This window comes from Choloepus didactylus, chromosome 22, assembly GCF_015220235.1.
Source record: "Choloepus didactylus isolate mChoDid1 chromosome 22, mChoDid1.pri, whole genome shotgun sequence".
In the NCBI taxonomy this organism is placed as follows: Eukaryota; Metazoa; Chordata; class Mammalia; order Pilosa; family Megalonychidae; genus Choloepus; species Choloepus didactylus.
Window position 1 is genome coordinate 6,239,797 of NC_051328.1, and position 13,551 is coordinate 6,253,347.

The 13,551-nt window shown below is 35.0% G+C and overlaps 1 protein-coding gene across 6 annotated transcripts in view; it reads left to right on the forward strand.

Moving 5' to 3' along the window:
• The window catches only part of CYLD (CYLD lysine 63 deubiquitinase), a 50,219-nt gene extending 37,161 nt beyond the window's left edge, over positions 1–13,058 (forward strand). For all 6 annotated transcript variants that reach the window (XM_037815581.1, XM_037815585.1, XM_037815586.1 and 3 more), the window contains 6 exons: positions 175–241; positions 6,514–6,646; positions 7,571–7,679; positions 8,508–8,626; positions 9,698–9,914; positions 11,570–13,058. In XM_037815581.1, coding sequence (XP_037671509.1) covers positions 175–241; positions 6,514–6,646; positions 7,571–7,679; positions 8,508–8,626; positions 9,698–9,914; positions 11,570–11,754 — 830 coding nt within the window. In that variant the 3' untranslated portion in view covers positions 11,755–13,058. The remainder of the gene's footprint in view (positions 1–174; positions 242–6,513; positions 6,647–7,570; positions 7,680–8,507; positions 8,627–9,697; positions 9,915–11,569) is intronic.
• Positions 13,059–13,551: the final 493 nt, after the last annotated feature.

Consider the following 13,551-nt stretch of genomic DNA (forward strand, 5'->3'; position numbering starts at 1 on the left):
TCTTTAAATCTTTATATTTTCCTGTAGTCAGAAAAACTTGAGAAATATGTTGTAATAATTGAAATAATTTTGATTTTGAAATTGAATTCAGTATATAAATATGACTAGTAAAATGAAAATGAAATGATTTTGAAATTTGGTCTGTAACTTATTTGATTTTTAATTTTCTCCTAGATCCTGAAGAATTCTTGAATATCCTGTTTCATCATATTTTAAGGGTAGAGCCATTGTTAAAAATAAGGTAAATTTTAAATTGCTAAATAAGTTTCAGAAAATAGGCAATCTTCATTTCCACTGCCATCATTTAGTAGAAATAATTTCACCAGTGATTACTTAATATTGTATTTATTTAGGGACCTTAATATGCTAGGTGAATATAATGCAAATTAATTTTAATCATTGTTCTCTCCAGAGTTCACACTTAACTTGAAGAACCAATCCAATGTAAATTTTTACTTTTAATTTTAACTCTACTAATAAATATTATTACAAATCATTTGTTAAAAACTGTATATAAATTTTTTTGTAACTTAAGTTAGTGAACCCTTTGAGAGAATCTTATTCTAACCTAATTAAACGCTGTGAGGCGGCTGTTTTTGTAAACCCATCATTCAAAGAATTAAGACTTAGATTTGCTCCATTGTTCTCACTTTCCTAACTTGGCTTCCCCTACCCCCACCCCACCTTGAGTGAAAGCCTTGAATTCAATGCAGTAAAATTCTTAGTGAAGTGCTCTAGGTGGCTGAATTTTTCATATCCTTTGAATAGTCACATTTTACATGCTGGATCTTTTTAGATTTTAACCTGGGTTTCTGTGTTAAAATTCTTGTGAATATAGTGTATACTTCCTTAAAAACTAATCACAGACCATCACTATTACTCATCTCTGTGTCTTAAGTGATGTGTAATGCCATTGAATTGATGGATGAGAAGGAAGGAAGGAAGGATAGAAAATATCACAGTCATACTTTGATATTGCTTTGAAAGTTCTAAGTAATGAAATAACACATTATACATAAACATGAAGAATATATATTATTATCTATTCAAAGATGGTAATAGTTTTATACACACACACACACACTCACTTAGAAAATCCTAGGGAATTGTCTAGAAACTATTGGACTGAACAAAAGAGTTTGTAATTTGGCCATGTAAAAGATAACCATGGAAAAATCAATATCCTTTGTGTATGCCTTCTAGCAAATACGAAAAGGGGGTCATTTCATATTTTATGAAAATATAAAATTCCAAGAAATGAATTTTAATGAGCTTGTTTTTTAAAAAGACTTACACAGAACTAAGAAGTGATTTGATTAATTCATGAGAAATGTTTTGTTCCAGGTAAGAAGACTAAATATTTTAAAGATGTTAATTTTTCACAAAATAACTCACCCATAAGAAAGATCTTAACAGATTTTTTTTTTTTTTTCTGAAATTCAGTAGTTTTAGAGTTCTCTAGAAGATGAAGTGGGTGAAGATATTGAAGAATTTTTTTTAAAGTTTTATTAGCTATACATGCAAAACAAGAGACAGTAAAACAGTGTGATACTGGTACAAAATTAGAATTATAGATCAATATTACTGAATAGAAATCCCAGAAATAAAATGAACTATGTATAATATTTTGGTTTCTTACAAGTTAGCTTTTAAACACAAGTGGAGAAAGAAAGATGTATTTAATAAATGATGTAGGAAAATCTAGCAGGTGTTTTGGGAGAAAAATGTCAACTTTGTTTTTCATCTTGAAGAGCTAAATTCCAGATGATTAAAACAGTTTTTTTTTTTTCATCTGTTTTCCCTCTACCCCAAGGCACGTGAAGGATGTAATACACTCTCAGTAATAACATAGGGTGAACACTACAGTGATTCTCAGAGGGAATAAGGAAGGGACAGGTATATCAGGGAAACATTTCAGAGTCTGGAGGCCTTGTCTAGTTTGAAAGTGGCTCTGGGAAATTCTTACAACCCCTCAGGGGTGCACTGACATCCCCTCTTCCCCCGCCTTAAGTAGCCTCTTAATATTGAGGATCACTGGTTTAAAAATTATTAAAAGGTACAAAAAGATATTTTAAATGTTAGCCCCTTATTTCAAGTGTTATTCTGCCCCTCCATTAAGCCTTTCTTTCTGGCTGTGGTAGAGTCAGCTGATGCAACAAATAGGAGGATGAGTACCTTAAACATCTGAAATAAAAAAAAGAGTTCAAAGAGACTATAAAATATTTACTAAATGATATTGAAGAGACAAAAGACGGACTAGGTACCAATAAAAGATAAAAGCAGATCTGATAACAAACAAAAACAAATAAACAAAAATGTTATTTCTAGAAATAGAAAATATATCATGAATGGGAGAGGGGATTGCCTCACTGGATGTGGTAAGTACAGCTGAAGAGAAAATTACTCATTTGAAGACAGAGCTGAATGAAGTACCCAGAATGTAGCCCAAAGGGATAAGGAGTTGGAAAACAAGAGAGGATAAGAGACATAGAGGATAGCATGAAAAGTCCAACACACTTCTAATTGGAGTTCTGGAAGGAGACACTATAGAGAGAAGAGGGAAGAGGCAATATTGCAAGAGAAAATAGCTGATAATTTTTCAGAAATTTTGACAGACTTAAATTTTAAGATTAAAGATGCATGGAAAACCTGAGTAGGAAGGACAGGATGAAGTTACAGGATATCCTTTACTAAAACAAAAACTGAATTTAGAAAAAAGGAGTAGGATATTAGAAACAAGGAGGAGTCAAGAAATTGTTAAATGTAGGTTAAATGTAAGTAAATTAAGCATTCACATTTTAAAACAATAATGATGGTAATAATAGTAATGAAATAATAATAATGATTAATTGTGTATGAGAGGGGTGGGGATTAAACATAAGATGAGACATAGCCACTAAACAAGGAAGGGTGATGATTGGAGGCACAGTGTTCTAAGATCCTTGGGACAAAATTAGAGATGATGATTTGCTTAGGCTTGATCAAGGCATACATGTGATAGATAATTAAAGTTAATCATTATAAGAATACTAGTGGGATGTATACTTTGCAGATGAAAAACGGGATTAAAGGGAATAAGGACAATACAACCAATCCCATAAGAAGCAGGGTAGGAGAGAAAAAGAAGCAAAGAAAATACAAAAAAAAAAGTATAGAAATAAACCCAAATGTATAAATAATCATAATAAATGTAAATGGGTTAAACAAAAACAATCTGAGGCTTACTCTTTACCTAACAGTTGACACAAAGTATTTTTTTGTCATCTGCATCTGACTGCATCCTTCTGTTTCCTTTGAATTCAAATGAGTTGTGTTATGGTCAGAGTATGAATGGGGCATGAGGAAGAAATATTTTTCACCATTTAGGACTGGTGGGTTTGGTAAGCACTGACTTCAGCCCCTCACCTTTTAGATGTTGAGGATGATACTTTTGCTAACATGACCCCAGGTTGTGTATTTCTCTAGTTTCCCCTTAAAGGTTGAATTGGCAGAATTTTAAGTATGAACCTTACTAAAGTTTTAATTTTTTTCAATGGTTTGTTAAAAAATTAAGCCTATAGAAAAATGGAAACAATTGTACAGTGAACTTTCGTATACCCATCACCTAGATTCTACCATTAGCATTTTACTATACTTGTTTTTTTATTTCCTGTGTATCAACCTATCCATCCCTCTATCCTTCCATCAATCCTTGTTATCTTTTAATGCACTTCAAGTTGAAAGCATTAGTCCAAAGTTTTAGTTTTTGTATTGTGGAACTATATAACATCTACACAAAATACCAACTTTACAGCAACAAAAGAATTTTGTAGTTGTACTTTTTCTTGAAGTAATGCTTAGCTCCATAGATTGTATTAGTAGGACTGGATGGTAAGGAAGCTGGTAAAGTATTCGTAAATACCATCTCCTTAGGATGAATTCCACAGTTTTTAGCAGTAAAATAGGTTTGATTACCTTCAGGTTAATAACTGGTTCTAAAATTATCTGGCACTGTGGGTACAAAAAAATAAAGGAATACTCAAAATTTGTGTTTTTTAACCAGGCAAATTTGAGAGCTCTGTAGATTAATTAGTTTCTTAGCACCAGAAACTTTATTGATGGGAGGTGATAGCAGGTATAGGGTCAGCCTGCCTTCATCCTGTGTGAACTGGGGTGTTGAGCCAGTGTTACCAGGAGAATGACAACTGCAAGGCATTGCAAAGTCATTGCTTAATCAGTTTGATAAAACTTCTCAGGACATTAAAGTTCTGAAAGCCTTCTGGAATACTGAATACAGTGTCATGATCTGCTTACTTGTTCTCTTATTTTTTATGTAGTTCGTATGTCGGTTTGAAACACTAAAATCCTTTAAATAAAATACATGGCTTAGCCCACACTATTCAGTATTACTCCCCTCCCCCTTTTTGAGTTTTTGCTGCATTAAAGAGATTTTCCAATTGTATTACTGAGTGCCTCTTGTTATAGAAGATGGTTTGGGTGTTCTTATTACATGGGTATTACAGTCTATTTTGTTTTCCACAGTGCTAGATAACCCAGGATCTGTTAAGAACTTTAGTGGCTACCCATTGTGGTCTCGAACACAAAGTCAGTTATTGTACAAATCCATGAGTGTTTTTACCTTCCTTGTAGATGTTCATTTTCTTTTGAAGTTAGTACAACATTTGTATCCTTCTGCCCTTAGATATTCCTTTTTGGAAGCCACAATCCAAATTGTACAGTTTAGTCCGGTGGCACCAGCTTTGTTGAGATTCATGGATGTGTGTGGCTTGCTTATGCAAGGGCTTTTGCGTTCTAAAACTTTAATAACGGGGTTCGAGTAGGTTTTGTTCCCTCTCCCTCATCCCTCAACCACATTTCCACAAAGCTGTGAGTCTTCTGTGTCTTCAGTTCTGGTTGTCTTGCATCAGTGTTTGCCTCCGGCTCCCTTCAACCCCTCCTCCCCTGCCATTATTATTTCTAACTGTTGCAACTATTGACCTCTACTACTTTCTTTTTTAGTTTCCTGTTTCATTTTTTTTCTGTTACCTATTATTTTTTTATATTTTTTGACTTTCAAAGAAAAATGCTGGCCTTTATAGTCATCAACAACCAGTTGGTTATCATTTTTATTTATTGTGTGTTCTCATGAATCTTCTGCTTTGTTACCAAGTAAGTTTTGTAGGCATTTGTTGATTTCAGGGTAATTTCAGGGTATAAGGTGCTTTGGGAAGCTAAGGGTTTCTGATGGTTGGTCTCTGAATTGCTGAGGTTTCATTATAAAAACTTTGTTAATATTATTCCTTGGAAAAAACTTTAACTCTGGAAATGTAAAATGGTGCAGCCACTGTGGAAAGCAATATGGTTATTTCTCCCAAAATTACATATAGAATTACCATATGACCCAGCAATTCCACTTCTAGGTATATACCCAGAGACTGAAAACAAGGTCTCAAACAGATACCTGTGCATGTGCTTATAGCAGTGTTGTTCACAATAGCCAAAAGATGGAAACAGCCCAAGTGTCCATCACCAATTGAATGTATAAACAAAATGTGGTATATACACACAATGGAATATTATTTGGCAATAAGAAAGAATGAAGTATGAGACATGTTGCAACAAGGAGGAACCTTGAAAACATTATGCTCTTTGAAATAAGCAAGGCATGTAAGTACAAATAGTGTATGATAACACTTAAAATAGATGACTGGATATAGCAAATTTGCAGAGATAGAAAGCAGATTAACTAATCTTGAAATCTAGATTAAATCTAGATGTAACAGGCAGAATCTATGCTCAGAAATTCTGCTAAAAAGGTAAATAATAAAACTTAAAGATTATTAATTCTTTTGGTAGAGTTTGTCTTAAAGATTAATGTCATTTTATAGTAAAATAAGAATGATGACACTATGTATAGCAAGTGCTTACTTGGTATTTGTTGAATAAATGAGTGGCCTTCTAAAAAGACAGCATGCTTTAGGGGAAGGAATAATGAGTGGTTGTTGACCACCCCCCCTCCCCCAGCCTTCTCTTCCTAGCTCTGCTTTTGACTTGCTGGGAAGTGATTATCCTTCCTAGATCTCAGGGCCTTCATTTTATAAATGTAAAGTTTGGACTAGAGGGTTCTAAAGGTGTGTCCCAATCAGACATATAAGAATTTCTTTTTCTTCCTTTTCAAGCATTAGCCTTCTAGATTTGGACAGTGACAGCGAATTCATTGATTTTAGCTTCTGGTTGTTATCGTTCATACAGTGCTTCTCGATCGCTGATACTATTCCATTATTTTTCATCAGATCACTAAAGGAACTTTTCAATAAAAAACTAAAGCAAGAAATCATTTTTAAGGTCTATGCTTAAGTATATTTAATAATTTAATCTAAACCATTGTCTGTTCATCCTATTGTTCTAACTTTCCGAAGTTGTACCACCAGTTGCATAGTTTTTCTGTTCTCAAATACTGCTGGAGCAGCTTCACATTTTGATTTAAGCATTTAAAAAAATATTTTTGCCTGTTTTTGTTCTTTGTGATTTTAGATCAGCAGGTCAAAAAGTACAAGATTGTTACTTCTATCAAATTTTTATGGAAAAAAATGAGAAAGTTGGAGTTCCTACAATTCAGCAGTTGTTAGAATGGTCTTTTATCAACAGTAACCTGAAATTTGCAGAGGTTAGTGATAATTCATTGTATTTTGTCTGAAAGTCCTTAGGATTATTAACACCACTGTGGATTCCATAACTATTAATTTTTACCAGCTGAGAACAGTTTGAACCACAAATTAATAAAACACAAATAGAAAAAAAAAAAAAAAATAGTGTGCAGTGTTTCAATTTTGTCCTTACAGAAAGTACCAGAGAATTACAATGGACCTTTTTGAATTCTTAGTGCCAAAGAAAAAAGCAAGCTAGTTTATAACTTAAAAACTTTTAGGTAGTTGAAAGCAACAGGAAGATTTATGGTTTTTAAAAGAACTGCCATCTCTTTCTATTAGATTAATTAAGTATTTAACATTTTATCCAAGCATCCTGTCTCAATATATCAAACTTGAATGTTTCCTTTTTCCCCTTTGTTAAGAGAGAAAATGTGGCTAAATTCACTTATATTGATGTATTTATGAACAAGCAATATGATTTTCTTTTATTGTCCACTGAGGCTGTTCACAATTTTAGTAATCTTGTAGCTTATTTTTGTTGTATTCATTTTGAAAGGCATGTTTGGTGACACCCCAACAGCCACAGTTATTTATTTGTTGAAATATAAAGAATGACACTTTCTGCTTTCTTCTTGCAAAAACAATTTCTTCAAACCTTTATTAAATATCAACCCAAAGTGGAATGTGGATATTATTTGAGGCCCAAGGTCATTTAACAACCTCCTCGAGGTATTGGTGTGTCCGTGAGATAATGGGTTGTTTGGAGACTTGGCTTCTTGGTATGTTACCTCCTGACTCCACGTTGTATTTGGATTATGTTTTAGAGTCTATCAACATTATAGCTAAGGTCACTACTTGGTTTGACAGCCATGACCATTTCAATTTCATAGGGAAAACATTTTCTAGAACTTTGGTTCTAAAAATATATATCTTTTTTTTAGGCACCCTCTTGTCTGATTATTCAGATGCCTCGATTTGGAAAAGACTTTAAACTATTTAAAAAAATTTTTCCTTCTCTGGAATTAAATATAACAGATTTACTCGAAGACAGTAAGTATAAAATTTTTTAGTTTGTTTTGTGCGTGGTTTAGAAGTAGACTCACAGGTCATTCTCATTCAATGGAGAGTATAACTGGATACAGTTCTTCTAAAAGGCAATTCAGTACCTGAATATTGTCAATAATTTTACTTCTAGAAGTTTACTCTGAAAACGTAATCAGAGATTCAAATAAATATTTTATATGTAAATGTTTATTGTCACATGATTAATAAATTATAAAAACTCTGTGAATAAGAGGAAAATAGTTGAATTATGGTATCCGTATAAGGAAACAATTGCCATTAAAATTCATCTTTTTGGAAACCAGTATATATGAAAATGGTCATGATATTATGTTAAGTGAAAAGTTAAGTATATTGATACTTTCTACATTAGGAGCTTAAAGTATAAATATATACACATATGCACACATGCATATATGCATACATATGCAGATATAAAATTACTGGAGAAAGTACACAATAATATTGGCAGTGGTTTTCTCTTGCTAATTGAAATTGTAGATGTTTTCAGTTTTCTTCTTTATACTTCCCTTGAATTTTTTAGCAATGCACATGCTTTACTTTTATAATTGGGGAAAAGCACCCTAGAATATGTTATTTAAAAATATTATCATTGGGTCAGAGAAAATGTCTTTGAAGAGATCTGGAATCCAGGGAAATCCAACTTAAAGATTATGGGGGTGGGGGAAGGGATGGACTGTTTGGAGTCCCTGAACATTATCCTTTTTGAAGCATAACTTTTCTTTCTAATCTTTTAAATGAAAGAATGCATTTTTTAAAGGCACCTCAGCTCCCCTCCCACTCTCACCATTTTAGCTCCCAGGCAGTGCCGAATATGTGGAGGACTTGCCATGTATGAATGTAGAGAATGCTATGAGGACCCTGACATCTCAGCTGGAAAAATCAAACAGTTTTGTAAAGCTTGCAACACTCAAGTAAGTTTGACTTCTCTTAATGGATGTTCACTTGTTGGACAGTAAGTTATATGTCGTTGAAAACAGATTTCAGGTTTTGGAGGGTTTTTTTCTTTTTTTTTTTTTTTTAAAATTCAGTTTTATTGAAATATATTCCCATACCGTACAATCAACCATGGTATACAATCAACTGTTCATGGTACGATTATATAGTTATGCATTCATCACCACAATCTATTTCTGAACATTTTCCTTACATCAGAAAGAATCAGAATAAGAGTAAAAAAATAAAAGTAAAAAAAAGAACACCCAAATCATCCCCCCATCCCACCCTATTTGTCGTTTAGTTTTTATCCCCATTTTTCTACTCATCCATCCGTACACTAGATAAAGGAAGTATGATCTACAAGGTTTATCACAATCACACTTGTAATCTACATTATTATATAATTGTCTTCAGGAGTCCAGACTACTGGGTTGAAGTTGGGTAGTTTCAGGTATTTACTTCTAGCTATTCCAATACATTAAAACCTAAGAAGTGTTATCTATATAGTGCATAAGAATGCCCACCAAAGTGACCTCTCCACTTCATTTGAAATCTCTAGCCACTGAAACTATTTCATCTCATTTTGCATCCCCTTTTTGGTCAAGAAGATATTCTCAATCCCATGATGCCGGGTCCAGATTCATCCCTGGGAGTCATATCCTGCGTTGCCAGGGAGATTTACACCCCTGGGAGTCAGGTCCCATGTAGAGGGGAGGGCAGCAAGATCACTAGCCAAGGTGGCTTAGTTAGAGAGAGAGAGGGCCACATCTGAGCAACAAAGAGGCACTCAGGGGGAGACTCTTAGGCACAGTTATATGCAAGTTTAGCCTCTCAGGTTTTGGAGGGTTTTGAAAATCATAATTAACTTTTAAAAATTCATAGTAAAAAGGTATTATTTAGCTCCTTCTGACTTTTTATTTGTTAGACCTCTGTGAAGTGTTTGGTTCCTACTTATAAGGCACGTGTTAGATTAGAGTAAGTGAAATCCATTGACTTGAAACACTGAGTTGGGCTCAGTCTCGGCCTTCTCTTCTGCTCCGTTTTAGGTCCACCTTCATCCCAAGAGGGTGAATCATAACTATAACCCAGTGTCACTTCCCAAAGACTTGCCTGACTGGGACTGGAGACACGGCTGCATACCCTGTCAGAAGATGGAGCTGTTTGCTGTTCTCTGCATAGAAACAAGCCACTATGTTGCTTTCGTGAAGTATGGGAAAGACGCCTCTGCCTGGCTCTTCTTTGACAGCATGGCTGATCGGGATGGTATTTTGAAAACCTTTCTTCTGCATTGTGGCATCGTTTTAGTTTGTAGTGGGATGGTTCATCGTGGGATAGCCTTTTCAGAGCAATAAAATATTTTGTGAGAAAATCCTTTCAGCAATATCTTGGTGACACAGCCTTAAATCTTGAAATGTGTTAACCACCCTGCTACCTAAATTAAGGAATAATATTGTTTTGATATTTTGACATGCACGTACTCGTTGTTACAAAAAATGAATCCCTAATTCTTATTTTAAGGCTGAGAGTTTCTTTTTTTTTTTTTTTTTCCCAGCATCATCTTTTATTTTCAGGCTCCTCTAATTTCTGGATAAGCCCTAACTGCCATTTATTGAGTGCCAAGCTCTTTGGGAAGGCCATTCGGTCATTATATGTAAATCCTTGAAATACCCTGCAAGACAGGGATCATTCCTGTTTTTCTGTTGTTAAAACTGAGTTTGAAGGAGCCCAAGGTCACATTGCTGGTATTTAATTCAGTCTTTCTGATCTCAGACCTTATGTGTTTTATACTGAACCATATTGTCTTCCTAACAACAAAACAGAAGTAAATACCCTCTTTTGAAAACTAAGCCTCTTCTGCATTTATTGTATTTCTTCTTGAAATGGCAAATATACTACACTTCCCAGGCCATTTTCTAGATGCTTAGTCACTTAAAAAACATTTACTGAGTGCATGGGAAGTGCCAGGGGCTGTGATAGGTCCCAAGAATGAAATGGTTGTCAAAACAGTGAAGCCCCTGCCTTTCTGGAGCCCACAGGCCAGGCCTAGCAAGGTTGTGAAGTATGACTTCCACTTGCCTCTGTTCTCCCCATACCCCATTTTTCCTTTAGCTGCTTTCCTAAGCTTTAGTTCCCAAGGTCTTCTAGTGTGGCCCCCTTGGAATCTAGGATAGCTCCTTGTGGCAGCTGCTTGACCAGAGGTCCAAGCCCTAGACAAGTGTTTTCAAGCTTTCTTCAGCTCCCAGACACCTGAGGGATACAGCACAGCCCCATCTAGAAGGGTGCCCCCATCCCAGTTGACATTTGCATTGAACAGTATAATACAAAGCATGAGAATTGTCTGTTTGGAAAGACAGTGGGAGAGTTTACCAGAAGGCTCTTTCCTGGAATCCCTAAAACCATCCTCCTTGACATTGTCATTCATAGTCTGATGATATGTAGAACAATTCTTGCTATAGTTGTGTAAATATTCTAAAACGTAGGGAAATATATTAGTGTTGATTTTACTAGCTCTTTCTAAATTGGACCGAGTGCCATGATGAAGTATACTGGGGTGCTTTGTGTCTGGGAGGGGATGTGGAAATGTGAAGAACTGAATGTCATATACATACGTGTATACAACATTGTTCCCTAATTGAATACAGAGAGCAGCTTGAAAAGCAGGTTTGGGGCTTTTCTCAGGATGTGTCCTTTCACCAGTTTTATTCACTGCCAGCCCTAGAATCCTTTCAGAAACCAAGAAATGAGAAAACTGTCAAGAGTTAAAAAGAGGCCTTAACTTCTAGAACTCAGAAATAAAGTTAGGTCTTTCAGATCCTTTACTAAATCATGGGACTATAGAAGTGCTTAGGTGTGGGTCAGGGCAGCAAATAAGGGTTTGGAACTTTTCGCCTGAAAAGAGCTTTTCCTCTTTCCCCCAGGTGGTCAGAATGGCTTCAACATTCCTCAAGTTACCCCATGCCCAGAAGTAGGCGAGTACTTGAAAATGTCTCTGGAAGACCTACATTCCTTGGACTCCAGAAGAATCCAAGGATGTGCACGGAGACTTCTTTGTGATGCATATATGTGCATGTACCAGAGTCCGACGATGAGTTTGTACAAATGAATCTGGGGAGGTGAAGAAACTGAATGCACAATGGCAGTGTTTGCATTTACCAAGCTGGCAGTTGTGTTCAATGTCCATTGCCGGCAATGGATGTCTCTGTGGTGATAATCCTTCAGAAAAGGATTCCTGTGTTTAAAAACAAATTGCTTTTGTGTTATCGAAGTATTTAAATAAGAAGCATTTTGCACTCTAGAAAGTATGTTTGTGTTGGTTTTTTAAGAAGTCTAAATGAAGTTATTAATACCTAAAGCTTTAAGTTAAGTGCATTGATCATATGATATTTTTGGAAGCATAAAATTTTAATTGTGACAGTTTAAAACCTCTTTTAGTCCATTGAGAATGTAAATAAATGTGTCTTCTTTATGGACCAAGGATATGAAATCATTTTTCCTTTGTAGCTAATGGTTGCCTTGAGGAAGAAATAATTTGGTTTTATTAAGAGTCTACTTTCAATCCAGTTACAGAAGTTGTACTAAGTTTGATTTGTTAATCCTTTCCTATACAGTGCTGGCTCCCGCATGTCTGCAATCTGCTCAGTTTGTTTGTTTCTGCAGTAGAGGTCAGAAAAACATACAACTTCCCTTACTGGTGTTGTTTTCTATTTGTTCTGGTTTTGAGATAAATGAATGATTCTGTCATAAAATGTCCTCTTTTTTTTGGTGTAATTTTCTTGGGGGATTAGGGTATTCAGCAGTTGAAGCTCTTAGTTCACAATAGGATCTGTCAGCTAACAGGTTTTTTTAGGGTTCTATTTTGTGGAACTGGGCACAAAAAATTCTATAAAAGGCTAAGGGTGATAGTATATTAATATATTCCTACACACATATATGACCCATAAGAAAAGTAATTTGGCATATTAAATTACTTATTAAAATCCCTGAAAAGACTTACTAGCTATCTGAACATCTACTGTTTTAAATAAGATTGTCCAGAACTTACATTTGATTAGTCAGCCCATACCCTCGCTAAATTCAGTTTCGTTTCATTGGAAATATTGACAGTTCTGAATCAGATATTTTATTGAAATGTTATCAGTAGCTTCATCCTCCTTCTGTTTAAATAAATAGAAAATGGATGTTTTTGTAGCCAATTCCATGGTGTGTGTATTGACCACAATGGACGTTGTAGAGTAGAACCATAGATTATAAATGTCAATGCTGTGGAATGTGTATTCTCTGAGTGTTGTTTTGTGGTATTGTTGTCTTTATAGAATGACTTCCTAACCCTGCAGGAAGACAGAAAAGTTGTCATATGCGAAAAGCATATGACTTGATAAACTAATGTCAAAAAAATTGGAAACATTACAAACTCTGCCATTTGTTTTTTCAAAAGGCACTCTTACCCTTTGAGTCTATCATTCCATTTTGCTAATATTTATTACCTTTGTAAATCAGAATGAGGTACAAAAATTCTTTCATATTATAATTTTTTCACTTCCTGAAGATATGAAAAAGGACATACTTTTTGCATGAGGCTTTGTACACCAAGTCCTTGGGTTGGGATGGTGAGATGGTACCAGATCAGGAGGCCAAGGTGAGGGGGCCCAGGCCATAGAGCTGGCCCGGCCTCCATCAGTCTCGGGTGAAATGAGGGGCCTGGGATGCCACATGTCCATGGTCTCTTTTGGTCTGACCATCTAGAAGTCCTGTCATCATCATTTAATTAATGCATTGAATGAATCAATGGAGAAATGAGCTTATCAATGTGATTTTTAAAGTGTATCTGGAGGAATGATTAGGAATCTGTGTATAGGCAAAACTGGATTCCATTCAGCAAGTTTTTTTAAAGAAAAGAAAA